The following is a 20,397-nucleotide window of genomic DNA, read 5'->3' as shown; positions in this document are numbered from 1 at the left end:
ATTTGATTTGTAATATTTAAATTTTAAACAAATTAATTCAAACAAAAAATTAGATTTTCTATAAAAACAAATATGAAAGTTTACAAATAATTTAGTTATCACCTTTATATGTAATAAATAATATTTTACTTTTTGTTGTATTTGTTCACGAGATAATTACAAAAAAGCATTAACATATTTTTTAAAAGAAAAATAATGATAATAATTTTTGAAAGGGCAGTTAAGTCATTGCAAGAGAAAAGGATATGATTTGGCCATCTTCCAACTTGCAGAGGCCCACGGGACAGAAAGCATGAATGCTTTTTAAAAAGTAGAGCTGATGAGACCAACGGTCGTGTTTTGACGTGTCACAATTTTAAAACTACCGACTTGAACTACGAACAGTATTAACAAAGATTTTTTCAGCCTTTAAAGTTGGTGACATTCATTTATAGCCCAACGTTCAATCAAGGAGGATAAATGGATTATAAAGCAAAAAGGAAATTACAGTGAGGCATGTCACGTTTCAGATGAATAAAAACAGATAAGTATGCATTAATATCCAATTATATTAGTGAGGTGAGTAACTTATAAAGTCTCGACCGGGATTGATTTCTAGATTATATGTACAATCAATGTATCCCCTAAGCAAAGATTGATTGATGCAAAGCTAGAAGTTACAATCATAAATCATTGGAGTATCTCGATTGTTGTTTTACCCTACGAGTAAGATCAAATAAAGATGAAAATATCAGTGTCTGAAACGACATCAGTAGGAGTGACATGTGAGAGTCATGTACCATTGTTGGTGCACATGACCCTCACACGCTTGGCTTGATGTGTGTCAATACCGCGATGCGATGGAGTTGGACGTGGTGGACCTATCTAGGTAGGGCATAACCTTAAAAAATAGATAGAACAATTTATCTTAAAAAATGAGAGAACGGTCTTAAAATGAAAAAATAAAAGTGACAAGAATGCCGAAAGAATGGAAGTGATTAGGAATATTACCTACCTTCATTGGGTTGCCAATGAGGTGGTAGAAACGAAACCAGGAAGGAATTGATGATGATTTGTTAAGAAAAAAGATCATCAAGTTTGCACAAAAATGCATACGAAGAAATATATTACAATGGAATATAGGTGAAGAAATGTTGAAGATCTTAGAATTGAATGAAAGGAGGGAGAGTGAGAAACTCCAGGGTGGGGACAGGTGAGGGCAAACTAGGTAAAATGTTTTGATCATTCTTTTGTTTGTATGCCCTTGGAAGCTAATTTCTCTATCCTCAAATAATAAGGTAGCTTATTCTAACATGATATGTATCGCATAAAGACCTTAAGATTCTACATTCAGGACGGGATCAAAAAATATTATATATACTTACAGTTTTACTTATAAGACTTATTTTATTAGTTTTTTTTTTTAAATTTAAAATTTTATGATTTTCAACATATCAATATCTAACATGTGAAAAAGTAAGTTTTTTGTAAGTTTTTCTTAAATATATTTAACATTTTTATGTAAAATATCAAAATAAAAGATAAAAAAAATTAATTCTTCATAATATCTTTCAATTTTCAAATATCAAAGTGGAACACAAACTTCTTTGAGTTTCTCAAAGAGTGTCGTTTATATTGTAAATGCTAATGATAGATAATAAACAATGGCAGAGACCTTAGGCATTCATTGTCATGGTTTTGGATCAAGTTTAATGAGTCAAAGAGTTCTCACCATCAACATTAAAAAATTTGAATAGTGCAAAGGTTTAAAAGGAGGCAAAAAGGAAAATAAAGCATCAACCTTATATGGTTAGGGAAAGGAGAGAAGAAAAGGAAGATTTTCACACTTAAATTCATCCCATTTTGTTGTTATGTAGTTAAACTCTTTCTTATCTATTTTATAGTTAGGGGGGTGGAGGGGGGGCACCCTTAGACATGAAACTCATTTATTTCCATGTCACATATAGTTGTGAGGCACTAGATGGAAAAGACGGCTCATGTGAGCAAACACAACCTTTATCATTTGGGATTTTTTTTTTCTTTTTTCCCACTAAAAATAGTCATTTCATGGAGGGCAGAAGACCCAAGAGACACGGGGAAGCATTGCAGGACACAAAGGTAGGCCAAACAAATAGGGAAGGCATGGTACCAAATCCTGGTCGGTGGAAGTTCATATTACACTCAGAATATGCTTTACACAAAAGGCTGAGGGAAAAAGGCAATGTAGAGGGGGGGCGTGGGGAAAAAGCCTTGATAGATTAATGGGGGAATCTACAATCTACAGCCATCCTTTGCTTGGTTTGCTTCTACTACTAACAAACACCCAAAATCATTACCAAGGTCCACTGACGTTTGCACTGATGCTAGTATCAACATGACTTCTAAACTGGGCCCTTTCCACACATGGCATCCCACTATTCTTAATTGTATTGTGAATCTTCATCATTGCTAGCTGATTCTGAACATAAGATAAAGTATTGCTGTAAGGTATACAAGGACTTGATTCGTTCTATCATTAGAGGTTTAAGTAATAATTCAATTATGACAAACATTACACATGGATGCCCCCCCTTTTTTTTCTCTCTTTGAACTTTTCATACACAAATCACGGTGGAATGGATGGAACAATGCTTCCTTCTACATTTTATGTATGTAACTTTTGCAGCATTCTTCCTGAGACATTCCCCGAGTTCTATAGACTTCTGTCTATTAACAAGACCCGTTGTGCTTCTCTGTCATCAGATGGTGTATGATAATCAAAACTGGATTCGTTTTGCAATGAGGGAATTGGTAGCTCATAGAAAACAGCTAAAATGCTATTTCCTGAAGAACTTGGAGTGTCTTCTGATGAACCTGGACACGCAATAAAAGCAACCAATAAGATAAGTCATTTGAAGAAGGGTGAAGTGAAGAGCTTTCTATATGGAAAATAATTCAACAACCATAATAATGAAGTTTCATGACTGAAGTAGGACTGATGTAATATGGATAAAATTTAGCTTTGTCTATTGATTCCAACCAAACAAATGTTATGCTTAACCCAATAAAAAATAGAATGGTTGCAATATCATTTGAGCAGAAAATGGCTGACTTTACAGTTTGTATTACAAAAATGTCATCGGATCAAGTTTAGCAAGTGTCACTGGACCCTCCAGAAGTATAGGTGGGGAGTGATGTGACAAATTATAGTCCCAAATGGCAGGCGAAGTATTTCCTAACAATTAAAAAAAATACTAAATCTTCCAAGATAATACAATTGAATGCAATTTATCATCTTGGCTATGAATTCAAAAAAATATTGGCTATGAATTCAACAACTTGTAATGCAAATTTTAGGTGGGGATGGACGATAGAAAATGAAAGAAAGATTATTAGAAAAGAAGGGAATTACCCATTCTAAATGTTGCGCTGTGATGCCAGAGTCGTTTCCAGAGTAAATGCCCCCTAAGACCTAGAAAGTCCAGACATTAAAAGTAATCAGTACTTGTTGTCTTGGCAAAAGTAATCGCTAGTTGTCCATGCATAATTGCTATTCCAGACGTCAATGAATATATATTAAACGGCAGTGATTTCAGTTATTCAAAACCCATGCAACATACAATTAGAGGGTATGAGAAAAAGAATTAAGGGCTTGTGAATATTCATCCATACTAGCACATCACCAAGTCCTTTGGGCTTGAAACAATCCAGTCACGAGGGAATAACTGCTAGAAAATATGAAGTGACTTACCTTGGAGACAGTCTCAAGAAACATGCCAGGGCGCACAGGAAGTGGCTTCCTTCCCGTAACAGATTTCTGGGAATCATTACATGTGAGTGGGTCAATATAACATGATGCTAAAACTGTTCACAGGCATATATAAATGTATGACATCCCCACCACCAACAAAGTGATCACTAGTATGGTAGAACCTACCCTTCCTGCAATTCCACTTGAAGCCTTTCCACCTGTACTATGTTCCTCATCACTGTCAGAGTTATCCGCACCTTCGTCTTTTCCTTGCATTACATTTTTTATCATCTCCTGGACGGTTTTCCCTGGTTTCAAAGCTACCAGTTTGGTTAAGAAGTTTACCTGCGCTGATAAGATTTTCAATCATGCCCAGATGCTTATTATAATAATAGAATTAGGTATCAATTAGCCATCAATATAATAACATACAGTAATTCAATACATATTAAAAGTTCTTTTTTCCTATCTTCATTGATGGCAATACAGCTTGCATACCCATATGGGATTGCACCCATGACCTCAGCTAATATGCACTTAAAAATCTTGGGTAGGATGTTTCCATGAAAAGAACAAAATGACAGAAGAGTCGGCCATATTTAAAATCTTGAAAAAACATGCACAGACCTCTGCTTCAGGGAGAGTATTTAAACCGCGGTCATTTCTCTCATCCAGTATTCCACCTCCCATCATATTCCGAGCTTCCTCTCTAATCAAAACAAGCCTTGCAAGTAGTTTTCTATCTGGAACAACAGGCCGAGTTTCCATTGTCTGCAAGGTTAGTAATGCTTGGTTAAGGGGAAAAAACTAGACTTCAACCGCAATTCATGCAGCCACTTTAAGCAGTGCATACAGGCAACTTCTGATTCGATCAGGGAAGACATAAAGGTCTTACATTTAAAAAATTTCAACATCATAATAAGAAATCACCCATTACTGAGGTAGAAAGAAGAACATTACAAATGCAATTTGACTGTGAATGAAAAAAGAGCACAAAAACTCATTCTCTGAATGATATGGTGAATCCTTTTTTTACATGGGAAACATCAACTCTGGAAAGAAAAAGAGCCCATGCTGTTCGATCACACTAGATACTGTTGTGGCTGCAGTGCTTGCAAGTTTCAATCCATGTTACAAGGAAAATAATTGAGGTATAATGTAGACGTGTTCTCCAAACTCTAGGGTTATGGGGATATTCTATGACATGGTCACAATTTGTATAAATCTCTTGAACTTATAAAATCCAATCACATTGAATTAGGTTCATTTTCTTTGTGCACAAGCTACAAGCCATTTACCAAAAGGATTCTATGACTTTTAAAGAGAGAGAGAAGCAGGAGAACCACAAAGTTGAAGAAAAGAGCCTGACTACATACTAGAAACAAATTCCACAAAAATTAGCACTCTGTTAACAATCAAATTGACAGCTATAGACTAAGGTGTGTGTGTGTTTTCCTAAATGTTGAAATGCTTGAATAATGAACCAGAAGATGAGAGCATGCAGGTTCTTTTTAGAAATTACCTCCAGTAAATCATCAGCCTGGTTAGCTATATCATTAAGATTTGCCCCAGGAATATGAACTTTTGTGCCATTCTCACTTTTAAATACACCACCACCACCAGCCACTCGGCGTAGTAGTTCATGTCTGCTTTCTCTCTTGGGAGTTCTGCATAGCAGGCCAATCACTTGAACCTAGGAAAGGAAAGAATAGAATAACTGAAGTACTAATCATGGTAGCAAAGGAACTAAATTTTGATCAGAAATAGAACTAGGCATGGCTTAAGGAACATCCTTACATGCGGGGGACACTTTTTCGTAAGATGGGATAATACTGTTTCCTTGATCACCTCCAACAGTGATTTACGCTGGACAGAAACAAAGAGACGAATGGATAATAACATTTGCTAAATCTCATAGCTGTAGTCACCAGAAACTTTAAACCATCGTACAACAGCAACATCTAAATGAAAGATAAACCGATACTGATGAAGAGCAACTAATTCTAAGCTGTTGCACAGATTAATAGTAAAACCAGCTCCTGATACAGTTCTAAACAACCATTATTAGAACATACGTGAAACAAGATCACATGTGTATTGATCATTTACCTGACTATTCACTTTTGTACGATGCTAAAAAAACGTTTTCATCAGACAATATAATAAGAATACAAAAGAAGATTATACACCAGCTTAATTACGCATTGACCCACAAGAAAATTCGGCTATTGACAGGGCATGACAATTGCATCATACGGATATTCCCACATTATGTTGGTTGCTTGGTTAAGATGGTCTAGGTTACTAACATGAGCATCAAGTTGAAAGAGAGAGTTAGAGATGTTTTCTACATGAATATTTACCGAAAACATTCTACATCAATGTTGAAATGAAATCTTGTTATACTTGGTAAAAAAACAACTCAAGAATGACTCAGAATAGTCCACACCAATGCTCAGAATCAAAATATAAAGTTGAAATGGTGCCTTATCATCTTGGTCCTTTTCAGCAAGCTGGATCATGTAATCTAGGGCCATCATAAAACCCGACTCCATTTGATCAACTCTCTTCCCTATAACTCCTTGTGCAGCCAACTCCACAGCTACCTCCTCAGATGCTTCATCCATGTTCATATCCTCCAACTGTACCCACAATATATGATAGTAAAGATAAGCACCAGCTGAGTTAAGATCTTGACAATAGACATGAAGGGATAAAAAAAAAAAAAAAAGTAATATTGACAATGGATTCAAAGATTGAAAACTGAAAGGTGCATTCCTTGGAAGTGATTAAGCACAGATAGAATGGATTAGGGTATAAACGAACAAGGCTACTCGACAGAAAACTTAAATTTGATTAGGTTAAACTCGACTTGGCTCAATAAACAAAATTTTATTAAGCATCAAATAGAGAAAAGCCCATATGGGACATATACAAGAGTGCAAAATTGCTCAACTTGGTTATTGTTCATGAACAAGAAGAGAAATATCATACACTCCACACCATATTCCCACCAGCCTATATAAATAGCAACTAACCATAGAATTACAGCAATTTACCATGGAGATCAGCACAAAATACCCAATCATTGAACCCAACTATGTCACGCGCAGAAAAAGAAGGTAAAAGGCCAACTGTTCGGTCCTACACCTAAACAGCACGTAGGCAAACCAAGCAGCAAGCTTGGCTCATTGCCAAGATATTCTTAAGCACCAGCTCTATTAACTAGGAAAAATCACAAATATAGCCTGTTAATATTATGCACGGGGCTGGACTCTTCAACTTCTGAGTGTGTCAACTCGGTTAAGTATATTGTGAAAATCCCGTAATTTCCCCTCACTCTCTCAGCAATCAAAGAGGAAAACTAAAAGAAGATGGGAGCGGAAAAACTTACAATGGTGATCATTTCTTGGAGAACAGATGTGACTTGTTCCCCTCCTTCGAGGAGGGCTTCATACTGGGAATTATCGAGTTTTTGGTTCCCTTTTCCTCCGTTTCTTGAACCCTTATCTCGAACGTCTACGAAGTCATCTGGATAGCCCCCACCCACTTCATAGCTTGCAGCAAACAAGGCCAATGACTGCCTCCTTTTCTTGGGTTGTTTTAGTAGATACTGCTGCTGGTGGTTGCAGAAAGCGTAGGGAATAATGGAGAAAAAAGGAGGGATAGTAAGGTTGGCGATGGGTGGAGATGTGTGTGAGGAAGCGGAGAAAAATAGGGTGCTGTTCAACATTTTTTCAGTTCACTTCCCGATTTTGGGGTTTTCGTTTCTGGGCAGGGAGAGGGAAAGAAGAAGATTATCTGAAGATACGAAACGCAACGAAGATAATAAAAATTAAAATGGAAAATCGATTACGCCGTCTGTGGGATTCGAACCCACGACCACATGGTTAAAAGCCATGCGCTCTACCGACTGAGCTAAGACGGCTTTGTTTATTATTGCCGTTTTTAACTTGTCTAGGATGTAAAGAAACATGGATTGTATTCTTGTCATTGCAACTAAAATGATATTTAAAAAAAAAAAAAAAAACTCATAAATTAACATGGTTTGATATAGTACATTATATTATAAATATATTTTTATTATAAATTACATTTAATATATCATACGAAACTATATCAATTTATGAGTTTACTTTTATGAGTTTTTTTGTGTGATTGTAGCATTTCTCTTTTGTCTTTGGTACTTTCTATATTTTCAAGAATAAGATAAATGATATTTAATATTAAAATCCACACTATCTATATACGATATAGTGACACTCATACACTATATTTATATGTCCCACCTTTTTCAAATTATACCCAACAGATTAATTAATATAACATGGTTTTGGTGAAAACCATAGCTGATATCTAAAAAATTGCACAACAGGTTGGAAGGGTAGAAAGAGTTATTCGCGGCCTTGCCATGATGATTCGGGCCTCGATCGGTGTGGTCTGGAGCCCGACAGTGGTCCAGTGCAACTGTATGGTATCGGTGCGTACATCCATGCAGTAAAAGGAAAATAAGTGTAGAGAAAATAAATAAAGACACACAGATTTACATAGTTTGGCATGTTGCCTATGTCCACGGGCGTTTGGGGAGGTGAAACCCATTATAATTTGCTTGTTTTACAATCTCTTGTAGTCTTTCATCATCACTGTATGATGGAGATATGAAATCTATTTGCTGGAGAAAGTCTTTTCTTTGGAGCCCTGGTTGCAAGGTTGAAGAAGCTACTGAAGAAGAAGTTTAAGTGGAACCCTTGGTAGTCGTCTGGCCGTCCCTTTGATTTGATCCCTCTTTCTGTATGCCTCCCTGCAGTGATGACACATGGCCACCTTTTTCTTTGCGTGTCTGACATTCTCTCCTCATTTTCACTTTCTCCCTTACCTTTCCTTGGCCACCTTCTTTTCCCTATGACCTCTTCTTTTTCCTTATCCCCTCTCCCTCTCTCTTCCTTTGTCTTCTAGTGAGGGTCTTTTAGTGGGTTGGGCCTATTCATCTAGGCTTGGGATATTTTATCTCCTTCAGTTACCCGTGATTCTTAAGGTCAATTCGCTCCAAAAGTAGGTATTGAGAATCTTCAAGATAAAATATACAACAGAGGTTGTCCATGTAAATTCGACTGCATAATATTTGAGCACAACGCTCGTCTGGGCAAGATAAATGGGAGACTAGCTTGACAACATTAGGTGTGAAGATCAAGCAGTCGAATGACCTGCCCGTCTGTTCGGGACCTAGGGAGCCAGTGTTAGGAGTAATGTCGAGCAGCCGAAAGACTAGTTCTAAACTTTGCTGTGAGGCAGGCAGGGCCGCCATAAGACTCGACCCACCATAGACCCTCAACGAGAAGGTAAGTAGGAGATGTTTGACAGTGCTTCAAGAGTCAAACCTGTTAGTGAAAATAATCTCTACTCACAAGTGCGAAATTTGCAAACCTGAATTATCTTGTTGGAGTGTGGTGAAGGTCTGAGGTGGTTGTTGTGGCACGAGTGCAATACTTGGCATTTGCTTGGGAAGATGTTGTGCTGGTATTGGTGTCTAGAGGCGAGTCAAGGGACTCGGCTTGCAACACTCGGCCTTTGCTGGGGAAAATGTTGTGCTGGTGTTAGTGTCCAAGGTCTAGTCAAGGGACTCGGCCCTGTGGCATGAATATCGACAAATCAAGGAACTTGTGTCCGGTTGGCCATTTTGGATGGGTCTTAAGACTCCTGCCCATCCAATCCTTTGCAACAAGTTCAGGAACTCGACTTGGTTGCACTAAGGTCGGCAAGTCACGAGACTTACGTTATGACTGGCCATTTTGGACGGGTCCTAGGACTCTTGCTTGGCCAAGCCTTCGCGACGAGTCTAGAGACTCTGCTTGGTTGCACAAAGTTCGACAAGTCAAAGGATTTGTGCTCCGATTGGCCATTTTGGATTGGTCCTCAAACTCTTGCATGGTCAAGCTTTCGTAGCGAGTCTAGAAACTCGGCTTGGTTGCACGAAGGTCGGCAAGTTAAGGGACTTGCGTTCTGACTGGCCATTTTGGACGAGTCCTAAGACTCCTGCTCAGCCAAGCCTTCACGGCAAGTCTAGAAACTCGGCTTGGTTGCAAGAAAGTCGGCAAGTTGATGGACTTGTGTTCGACTGGTCATGCAGGCGAGCCCTGGGGCTCTAGCCTGATTAATGCATCGTGGCGAGTCTTGGGACTCAGCTTGGCTGCACGAAAGTCAGCAAGTCGAGGGACTTGTGTCCGACTGGTCATGTGGGCGAGCCCTGGAGCTCTAGCTAATCAATGCAACCAATAAAAATAATTGACGTGATTTCATATGATACGTTAGATCTACTTTATAATAAAAATAATTTTATAATCTAACGTATTATATCAAATACTTTAGTTTATAAATTTATTTTTATAAAATTTCTATATGATTAAAATATATCTCCGTAAATAAAGCAACGTGGGATTTTCTATGAGTGGATAAGTGGCATCACTCGTAAACTCGAAGAAAACAAAGCGTAAATGTTTTATCCCCACAATATCTTAATACTCATCAATGGTTATGTCCTCAAACGGTTCCGCTTCCCCGCTTCTACAAATCCCCCACATCTTAGTGGGTGCTACCTGCATGGTGCGAGGCGGGGGCACCCCCTCCCCGCCTCCCGCCCCGCACCATGCGGGTGGAGGGGTTTCATACCCCGCCCCCCGCTTAACCCATTGTCTAAAAATTTTTTTTAGTCTAAAAATATTTTTTACACTCAAATTATAATATGATTTAAAATATAAATTGAAATTTATACATTAAAAAAAATACAAACTCATTAGAGTTATATTTTGGATTGTCTTGACCTCCTAGGCCAACCATTATATAGGAGGCCAAAGTAATACAATAGTAATAGTTAAGCAATGTGGGACTTAACAGTAATAGTTACCTTGGCCTCCTATATAATGGTTGGCCTAGGAGACCAAGGCAATCCATTAACTTGAAGTTGAATTCAAGTTTTTAACGAATTGTATATATTTATATACAGTATATTTATATAAATTACTTATATAAATATTAAAAATTATAAATTTTTACATTAAAAGTGGGAGGAGTGCGGAGCGGGGGGTGGGGGGCGGGGGGCGGGGCCCCGCTGGGGTCAATCCGCCCCTGCCCCGGCATGGGCGGTGCGGGGTAGCCGGCACCGCCCATGCTGGGGTGGGGCGAACTAGAGTGGGGTAGCGGGGGCGGGGCCCCGCTGCCCACCCCTACTGATCTTACCTATTTCCAGTTTCATTTTCTCTTTCCTAAGGTTAGTGTATCACACTCTAGCTCTATGTGAAAGAGAAATTATTTTTATAATCATAATATATGCTGCACATTTTTTTTTAAAAAAAAATTGAGTAAATATAAAATTTATATAAAAAAATTAATTTTTTTAATGATAGATTATATTCTTTTTCAAAAGAGTCGCAGTGTTTACATAATTCATGATTGTATATAATATTATTCGAGACTGCCTGTGAGTCTTATAAAGCTTCTCCCCTCACTTTTAACTGAATACTCAAAAACTAGTTGTTGATAAACACGGTTTCTCTTATTACATACATCAAACATTTCAAGACCATATTACAAACCCAATTTAAAGAGTATATTACAAAATACAAATTACTATTCAAAGAGACAAACTAGTGAAGACACAACAGAGTTGCATACAATTCTGACACCCACAATCGCAATGCTTGCAAATTATTGACAGCCGCTGGAATGTGGCTCGTGCACATACCCTTGAAGAACCTGAAAAAAGACAAACAGACCAGAAAATCAAAATCTTGTTCCAGATAGTTATTTTCCTTGCATTCTCTTAGGTCTCTCTCACATTAATAACCAAGGTTTATTTACTATAACTGTTGAAGGCAATTTCTTTGCTGGATTGGGCCTACTAAGAACTATTGAGCTAATAGATGTTGCTAAACTTACAGGCCGAAACAATCTTATCAGGCCCTAGGGAAGTTACATGACTTTTATGGGTTCACTCGAGTTTTATCTCTCCCATTACGTTGGAAAACAGAGTTTGCTTGCCACTGAATATTGATACAAAAAATACAAGCATCTGCGTGTGTTTGTGTCTGTGTGTGTGTCTGTGTGTGAGAGAGAGAGAGAGAGAAACCTTAGCAGTCGGCAGGAGGGGTGAGGCTGCACTTGGCAGGTAGAGCCATGGCAAGAGCAGGGTCGATGCCAAGAGCAGGCAGCACCATCGAGTTCTTATAGGAACAAAGGCACTTCAAGTCAGCCCCAGAAAGAGCCTGACAACAGCCAGGCGTTGGGTCAACAGGGTCGGGCTGAGTCACCGATGGCTTGCACGCTGAAAGACCATCATCATCCATGTCACACAATTTCACAGCAGCCCTCGACCCCTCAAGCAGTACTGCAACCATCAAAAACGCCAACACCAGCTTCCTTCCCATCTCCATTTCCAACAATAGAAAGCTCAGTCAGTTCACTTTCTCTTCACAGACATGGCAATGAGTAACTCTTTTACAGTTATATAGAGAGAGAAAGAAGAAGGTGATCGGGAAAACCACACAAACTTTGGAATCAACCCGTGAATGGGGAATTGGCAGGATTCGGGGGGTCACGGGGGGCGCTTGTTGTTGGTCGACATGATTAGTTGTACTGCATGGCGGGGCCATTCGCTTTGTTTTCAGGTTAACTCGTGGCTGGGTCGACGAAGGGCGCTCACATTAGTAATATAGAAATCTATTCGATCTGGCCGTGAATTGGAACTTGAAGGAATATTATCTTGGTTTGTCGTTTTTGTGTTTCTTGATGCATGATCGATGGATTTTAGTGCTTGTTTTTAGTACCTACGATCGACTCCAATCGACCTGCACGAAATTGGTTCTTATCTACCTTGCCACGATTCAGCATTTCTTAACTGCCAAGTGCTAAGTTACGTGAAAACATATGTAGTTTGGTATTCATCTTAGACGGGAGCTACAGAAATATCTTACAAACGTAAATTTATAAGTTGACGCCTATAATTTTATATAATACGTTAGATCAACTTTATAATAAAAATAAATTTATAATCTAAATTAATATCACAATGAACTACATTATCTTGTGAGTTTCTTTTACAAAATCACTTTATAACTAAAGTATTTTTCAGTCTTAGATATATATATCCATGCACGAGCACATGTTGTGAACTTCCTCCATATATTTTATTAGTTCTTTTTTTCTTGTTTAAGCTCTGGAGTTTCGATACAACTTTTAAGAAATCTTGAACTATGGATATTATACGTAATGCTTAAGAGCAGTACTAGTAGCCGCCTAGTTAAGCTAAATTTAACTAACTAGCCACTTTTTAACGATATTAAATAATAAATTCTCTAACTCTATCACTATTTTATTAAAATATTAATTTTAATATTTTTATTTATTTTAATTCCAATTATAATTAAAATATTTATTCATTATTTAAAAAGTACATATTAACTTTCAAACAGATATTATCCTAAAAGATTTACTTTCTTACCGGTCTTTTCTTACAATAAGAAAACAGATAAGGTCCTTAATCAAATCTTCAGTAACCCACCAAATCTCGAAGTGATATTCATAACCCAGCATTGTGATCAGTTTGAAGTAATGGAGACTGAAACTAAAAGCACGCAAGAAAGTGAAGAACATGCCCTGATGCTCACAAAAAACAAAAGAAAAAGAAAGAAAGAAAGTTTAGAACATGTGATCAGCGACAATATTGAAATGGTCATTCCGGCCAAAATAATTATTTTATGGCCAAAAAATATTGGCCAGGAATTTGGGTTGGCTAGATTTGGCCAGCCAAAACCATGATGGCCAAAATTAGTACTGTATATACACTTGCCTATTTTGATGCAACTATTTTTTAAAGTAAATTAGCTAAAGTTTGACTAAAATTTGACTATGTCTAGTTCACTATTAGTACTCTAAGGTTCCTGTTTGGATGTTGAGTTGAGTTGAATTCTTTATGAATAATAGAAAGTTAAGATGGTAGAGTGAGTTTTGTGGAGTCCAATAAATATGAGTTTAAATGTGTTTGGACGTTAAGATGGTCAGTTTAAATGTATTTATAGGAAGTTGAAAAAGGTTGTAGGTCTCGCATGTAAATAAGTGTTGAATTGAAAAAGATTGTGAGTCTCACTTGTAAAGAGGTTTTGAGTTGAGATGAGTTAATTATTTGAGAGTTGAATGTTTAGATGTTATACTCAGCTTAAAATTATTAAATTGAACCGAGTTGACCTCAGCTGAGTCTGTCAACCAAATGGGGCCTAAGGAGGTGGCAAATAAACACGGAAAGAAAATGCTATGGGTGAAATGTTTTGGTAAGTACTATAGAAAGCAACTATTGATACACCTAAAATAACTCTTTTGACAACTATATATTATGCAACTCATTGTACAATTAACGAAACAGAAACAGAAACAACCAAAGGAAAGAGATGGCCGAAAAACATGGAAAGGTATATATAGGCAAGGCAGCACTAACGAGGTATCATTCTCCATTCCCATGGCAAGCTGCTGCATGAGCAGCAGAGGAGGAAGCGCATTGCTCAAGATAACTAATTGCCGTCAAGAAAAGCTAAGGAATCCTCTTAGCAAAGAGAAGATCAGCATGCATTAGTCAAGATACTAAGTTTATTAATTTGTTATCTCTGTTACAGTCTTAAGTCTGGCTCATATAATTGCAGCTAGACAAACAATCTAACCTTGGCATGCATCCTCTAGTGTTAATGTCCCTTTGAACTCTAACCACATAGCAAAAGATAAACCTCAGCTACCATTATCTTTGCACATCATGCTTGCCTCAATCATGGAGAGAGAGAGAGAGAGAGAGAGAGAGTATATTCCAATTTCTAAATAATTTTTTTTGCTACTTTTGTGTATTTGATATAAAAAACTTACCATGTATGCATAGTATTGAAAAGAAAAGTGTCATATAGATTCTTCATCTTCGACTTTAATTTATATTGTGTTGCTTCTGATGCAGAAAGAGATTCCCATATATCAACATCTAGTCCAAATATCCAGCTTTTTTCCTGCACTATATATGTAGGCGCGCGGTAGGCCATATCACCCAGCTACCTCCAACTTGCCCTGTTCCTTTCTTTGCTTTATCTTTCTTGCTCAACTCTGCATGTCCATGGCTTCCCTCCAGGTAACGCTCTCGAGGTTTATTGGAAGACTAGTACTAGATACATCCTTCATAAATTTAAATAAATAAGCATGTTTTCGTACTAGGACTAAGTAATTAAAAATGTTTCATCTCATCTCATCATTATAATTTTTTTAAATTTTTATATAAAATATAATAAACAATTCAATTTATTCAAATCTTAAAATAATAATAATATTAAAAAATAATATTTTATTTAATTTTTAATTTTCAACTATAATCATTTCATTTTATATAATTATCCATTTTATGTACCATTTTAATGCAGTTTTTGTTTGGCAAAGGCTTTTTCTAAAAAGGGTTGATATTTTGTAAGTGGTTGGAATTAACGTATCGGCTGTTCCCATTGAATCATGTCTTGGCAACTTCACTAAGATATCGATCTTGAGACGAAAAATATAGGAAAAATCTTATTATAAATAAGTTTATGTATTAATTTGTGCACTAATATTAATATATAATATATATGTTTAACGAAACTATATGAATTAAAGATAAAAATAATTTTTATGATATAGGAGATTTTCTTCTTTTCTTAAAAATTTTTTTTTATTTTTTTTTGAATAAAAAAAATTATTGATACGTAATATGATATACGAATTCATTTGTATCTAGTAAATTTAAAAAATAAAAGCGAAGAAAAGAAATAATTGCAGACAAACCCAGCTGGCATTTCTAATAAAATTCTCACCGCTCAACATTTTGAAACATCTGTAATAAATGATATGCATGGTTGCAGTAACTGCAACAAAAAAGTAATGGTCAGAAACGGTCTCTGAATCAATATCATGATTTAGACAGTTTTTAAGATTAGATGAAAATTTTATATTTTATTTTAATATTTAAAATATTATATTTTAATATTATTATTATGTTAAAATTTAAAAAAATTAAATTATTTTTTATATTTTTTATAAAATTTTAAAAAAAATATAATAATGAGATGAAATGAAAATTTTATATCTCATTTCATCTCAAACCTGCATTGTTTAAAAAAAAATGTTTATTTAGGACTACTGTTATTGTTATTAAAATGTCAATTCTCATGAAAAATAATTCATTACAAAGATTTTTTTCTTTGCATGATGCAAAGACTCTAACGTCTGGATATTAAAATTGAGTTGAGTTAAAATGATAAAATATTATTAGAATATTATTTTTTAATATTATTATTATTTAAAAATTTAAAAAAATTAAATTATTTATTATATTTTATATTGAAATTTAAAAAAATTATAATGATAAGTTGAGATGTATTTAAGAACCAAACGAAGCTTTCGCAATTAATTTAGACTTCTTTATTTTTTTTTTCCTTAGGAGATCCTAATGAGTCGTTTAGATTCAAAAATGAGTTGAGATGGTTTGTAAATAGTAGAATAAAAGTTGAATTATTTATTATAGTTTGTATGAAAATTTGAAAAAGTTATTTTGAAATTTGAAAAAGTAGAATTATTTATTATATTTTGTGTGAAAATTTAAAAAATTTGTAATGGTAAGATGAAATGAGTTGAGATGAGTTAATGTAAGTTATGAATTCAAACAAGACCTAAATGAAAGTTTAGTTTGACGCTACATTTCATGAGTAGTAAGTTGATCTCAGATAATTTGTGAATAGTAATATTAAAAAAATAATAATAAAATATTAGATAATAATATAGCGATCTCCATTACCCAAACACAGCCTTAAGGTAATTCGTTCAAAAGGATGTGGGAAAACAAGAAATCATTTTGAATAAAGAGGTGGCCAATAAGATTGTGCTCATGTGAAATTTTTAGGTTGATCTTCTTGACGGTTGATGGTCAAAGAGGTGACAACAAAACAGAAGATCAAACAACACATGCATGATCATCAGGTAGGCTTGTGCAAGAAACAGCCTGGCCCGATCCATCCGATTGACCCGACCCGACCCGCATCGAAAAAATGGGTTTGAATGACGCTCGGGTTCGACCCGTCCAACCCGCTAAATCTCAACAACCTGCTAATGTCACTCAAAACCCGCTACTTTTGCTTTTGCAATCAAAGAGAGCTTGAAAAAAATCCAAATCCACACAAACTGTACATGCTGCTATTCACCGAAATCATTGTCGCCATCGAAGATCGAAATCTGGTGGAATCATTGCCACCACCTAGCGAGAGTGGGCTGCTTGCGCTCCTGCTGCTCGTCTTCTCAACTCATAGATTTGGTCCTCTTCGTATACCCACACGCTTGTGAAGGAACCATTATACTATGTTGCAAAGCTGATTTCGGAAGTGAAAAAGGATGTTAGCGGAGACGAGTATCAAGCTTTAGTCTTGGACTCCATTGAGTTGAATGGGCCCAGGTGATTTTACACCCTCCCCTCCAATTTTTTATTCATTTCTAGAAAATAAAGTTAAAAAATCACTTCAAGAGAGATTGATTCTCTAAAGAAACAAAAGTAAAAACAAAAGCTAACAGATAGATTCCTTCATTTTTTTGTGTAACTTTCTTAGATAGCAAGATAGAGAGGGGAAACCTGTTAGGAAATTTGGACTGTATGGTGAGCGAGAAAATCGAAAGCAAAAGTAAACTTTATCTAAAATCTCAGTTTTTACATCCCAATCTACCCTTTGCTAGCTGCGACTGTTATCGCAGTGATGCACTGTGATATGCAACATCGTGGCTTCTAAAGGAATCGACCGATTGGAGCGACATGACTCATTGCATATATAAAAACGGGTTGAATATCGGGTCGGATCGGGTTGATGCATTTTCCGGTTTCATTCGGGTCAGGTCGGGTCGATATACAAAGCAGTTTGATCAGGTTGTAGCCCTACCATCAAGAGCCTCCAGCTGCAGAAGGGAACTTGGCAGGCGACTATTGATACAGATCATTTCACATGACCTACGGATCAACACCAGATATATAGCCCATGAACCTATATATATATATATATATATATATATCATGAAGTTATTTTGTCAGGAAATTAACGATCGAAGAGGATAATGTACTAAAAACACTCCATGTTTTGATCTTTTGTAATGGCTTGGAGAGTTGCGTATTTAATTTATTATTTTCTTCTATATATGTATATGGTACGTAATCAATCGTTGACCTTATTTAGTATCTAAAACGCTTTTTAGATCACGTGTTAGAACTTGAGGCATATAACCATTATATATATATATATATATATATATTCAATTCTTCTATATATAGTCAGATAGGCAACTGGAATGCAGTCGTTGACGCCACGTTAGCTTTAAAAAAAATGACAATAAAAGTAAAAGATTAAAAGGATCCCGGCAGAAACCAAAATTGTAAAGAACGAAAAACTTACTGAAATAGAGCTTTGCATCGTTTGAGTCTTCGTCTTACTACTCATATGGCATCTGGGTTTTCTTTCTCAGTCTACATTTCGTCAATTGCTTCTTCTTGTCAATGGATATTCACTTTAGTCGGGCTCATACCTCTGTTTAGGAAAAAAAATTGCTGCAAATAATCTCATTTCTTTTATTAGTATTTTCTTTTTCGTGTTTTCCTGAGACAAAACCCATAACTTTTCTGTGTAGTTTTGTAGGATTAGTTAATGGGTATTGTTTTCATTCTTGTTTCTTCTCGTTTTCTCATCATTTTATTTACTTTCCTTTCTCTGTCTCTATTGTTGTTTTTGCATCATTTGAGCCAAAATGTACTGGTCTGCTTGGGCTTTTGCTGTAGAAATAGAGATTTCTAGAAGCTTGTTTTGTGCATATATGCGTGATACTAAAAAGGAGGGAGAAACAACTATTGTTGGCGTGTCCAGCCTCAATAGGATAAGGTCTTTTGATATGTAATTTTGCATCGAGCCCCTAGAGTCAACTTTGTGGTCATAATTTTGCATCGAGAGAACACACAGAGTCTCGGCATGTGGGATCTTCATCTTCGAGGGAGAGAAATCGAGGGGGAGAAACAAGGAGAGAAAGAGAGAGAGAGAGTGAGGGAAATGGTAAAATGGAAATGGAAGGAGGAGAGGGATATGGGGAAATGCAGAGAAGTTATGAAACGGTGCATTTTTATTTTGTCCACATTAGAGCCATTTACCCAATGACTGAATCAGGCGACTGCAGCAAGAGTTTTTCTATTTCTTTTTAAGTTTTTTCAAAACTAACTCAAAAAAAATTCTTCAATTAAAAAAAGTACGTAGAAAGGATTGTTAAATTGAGTGCTAACTGATTTGGGCTTTGATCATACTGATTTCATGGGCTTGATTCTAATGGGATTGAGTTTCCTTAAAATTTTTCATTCCAAATACTTTTTACAATTACACGAAGAGAAGTAGATATAAATTTATAATATCATGTGGATCCCAAGATTAATAATGACGTTGCTAGTTGGCTGTTTAATTATTGCATTAGAATTCACATATTATGTCTATTTTTCTTCAAATTGTACGGATATGTTTGTGTCACAAGATTGTAGGAAAGTCTTGTCTATGGAGATTATAAGACTCTTATCTACTTGGGCTATATATGAAGTATCAATAGAGCTGTAATCTAAGCGTTTGGCCGTAGCTTGTATCGTGCAGTACATGAATCGGAATGTGCTAAAGAGGTTTTGGTTTATAATATATAGGGGTGTAAATTTAAACTGGAAAATCGGAAAATCAGACCGGACCGAACCGGACCGAATCGGTTGGTCCGGTTTTGAACCGGTCCGGTCCGGAACCGGTTCCTATATTATGAAAACCGGCCGGAACCGGTCCGGTTTCGGTTCTGTAGTTTCCGGAACCGGACCGGTTGTAAAATATACATATATAAAAATTAATTTTATATATTATACAAAATATTTATATATATGAGTTTTATATATAATATATAATTACATATTAAATTTTTATATATAATATATAATTATATATCATATATGAAATAATTTCATATTATAATTTATAAATTATAACATAAAATGTTAATCTTAAATATGAACATTTGTAATTTTTTTGATCATATGTTATTAATATAATTATATATAAGATAATTTTATTATAATTTATAAAATAAAAGTTTAATCTTAAAGATGAAAATTTAATTGATCATATGCTTTAAACGTAATATATATATATTAAATTATTAATAACATTTTATTATAAGAAGTAATAATTTATTATATATTTTTTACATTTTAAAAAAACTGGAAAACCGAACCGGACCGGACCGGAAACTGGTAAAACCGGATGTACCGGTTTAAGAGGGTAGCCGGGACGTAATCGGTTTTGAAAAATGAAAAACCGGTACATACCGGTTCGGTTCTAGATTTTGTCCAAAACCGGACCGGACCGGACCGGTTACACCCCTAATAATATATACTTTTTATTTTTTTTAATACGCTACAACGTAACATTATATAGTAGTGCCACATCAATAGAGGTCAGAGTAGCAATACTATATATATATATATATATGTAGCAATACTCTGATCTCTCTATATATATATATAAATTAATATGCAGTGATTGCATACTCTTTTTAAAAAGAGTTAGTTTTATCATAGATAAATTAATTTTTTTTTATGA

General features: G+C 35.7%; 2 protein-coding genes and 1 non-coding gene across 3 annotated transcripts; all 3 read right to left on the bottom strand.

The window, feature by feature from the left end:
* Positions 1–2,559: 2,559 nt before the first annotated feature.
* Positions 2,560–7,569, bottom strand: LOC121240382 (protein PEP-RELATED DEVELOPMENT ARRESTED 1, chloroplastic). Its single transcript, XM_041137807.1, has 9 exons — positions 7,104–7,569; positions 6,196–6,351; positions 5,507–5,575; positions 5,232–5,402; positions 4,337–4,480; positions 3,896–4,054; positions 3,710–3,775; positions 3,371–3,430; positions 2,560–2,832 (listed from the first exon to the last, which is right to left on the bottom strand). Exons 1-9 carry the CDS (start codon positions 7,440–7,442, stop codon positions 2,788–2,790), a joined length of 1,209 nt encoding a protein of 402 aa, XP_040993741.1. The 5' UTR covers positions 7,443–7,569; the 3' UTR covers positions 2,560–2,787.
* TRNAK-UUU lies at positions 7,565–7,637 on the bottom strand. Its single transcript has one exon. It is a non-coding gene; the product is annotated as a tRNA-Lys (tRNA).
* Positions 7,638–11,828: 4,191 nt separating this feature from the next.
* On the bottom strand, positions 11,829–12,218 carry LOC121240383 (putative lipid-transfer protein DIR1). Its single transcript, XM_041137809.1, has one exon. It carries the CDS (start codon positions 12,133–12,135, stop codon positions 11,833–11,835), a length of 303 nt encoding a protein of 100 aa, XP_040993743.1. The 5' UTR covers positions 12,136–12,218; the 3' UTR covers positions 11,829–11,832.
* Between the last annotated feature and the right edge of the window lie 8,179 nt (positions 12,219–20,397).

This window comes from Juglans microcarpa x Juglans regia, chromosome 7S, assembly GCF_004785595.1.
Source record: "Juglans microcarpa x Juglans regia isolate MS1-56 chromosome 7S, Jm3101_v1.0, whole genome shotgun sequence".
Taxonomy (NCBI): Eukaryota; Viridiplantae; Streptophyta; class Magnoliopsida; order Fagales; family Juglandaceae; genus Juglans; species Juglans microcarpa x Juglans regia.
Note: the sequence above shows the minus strand (reverse complement) of the source record. Positions and strands in the feature narration are given on the sequence as shown.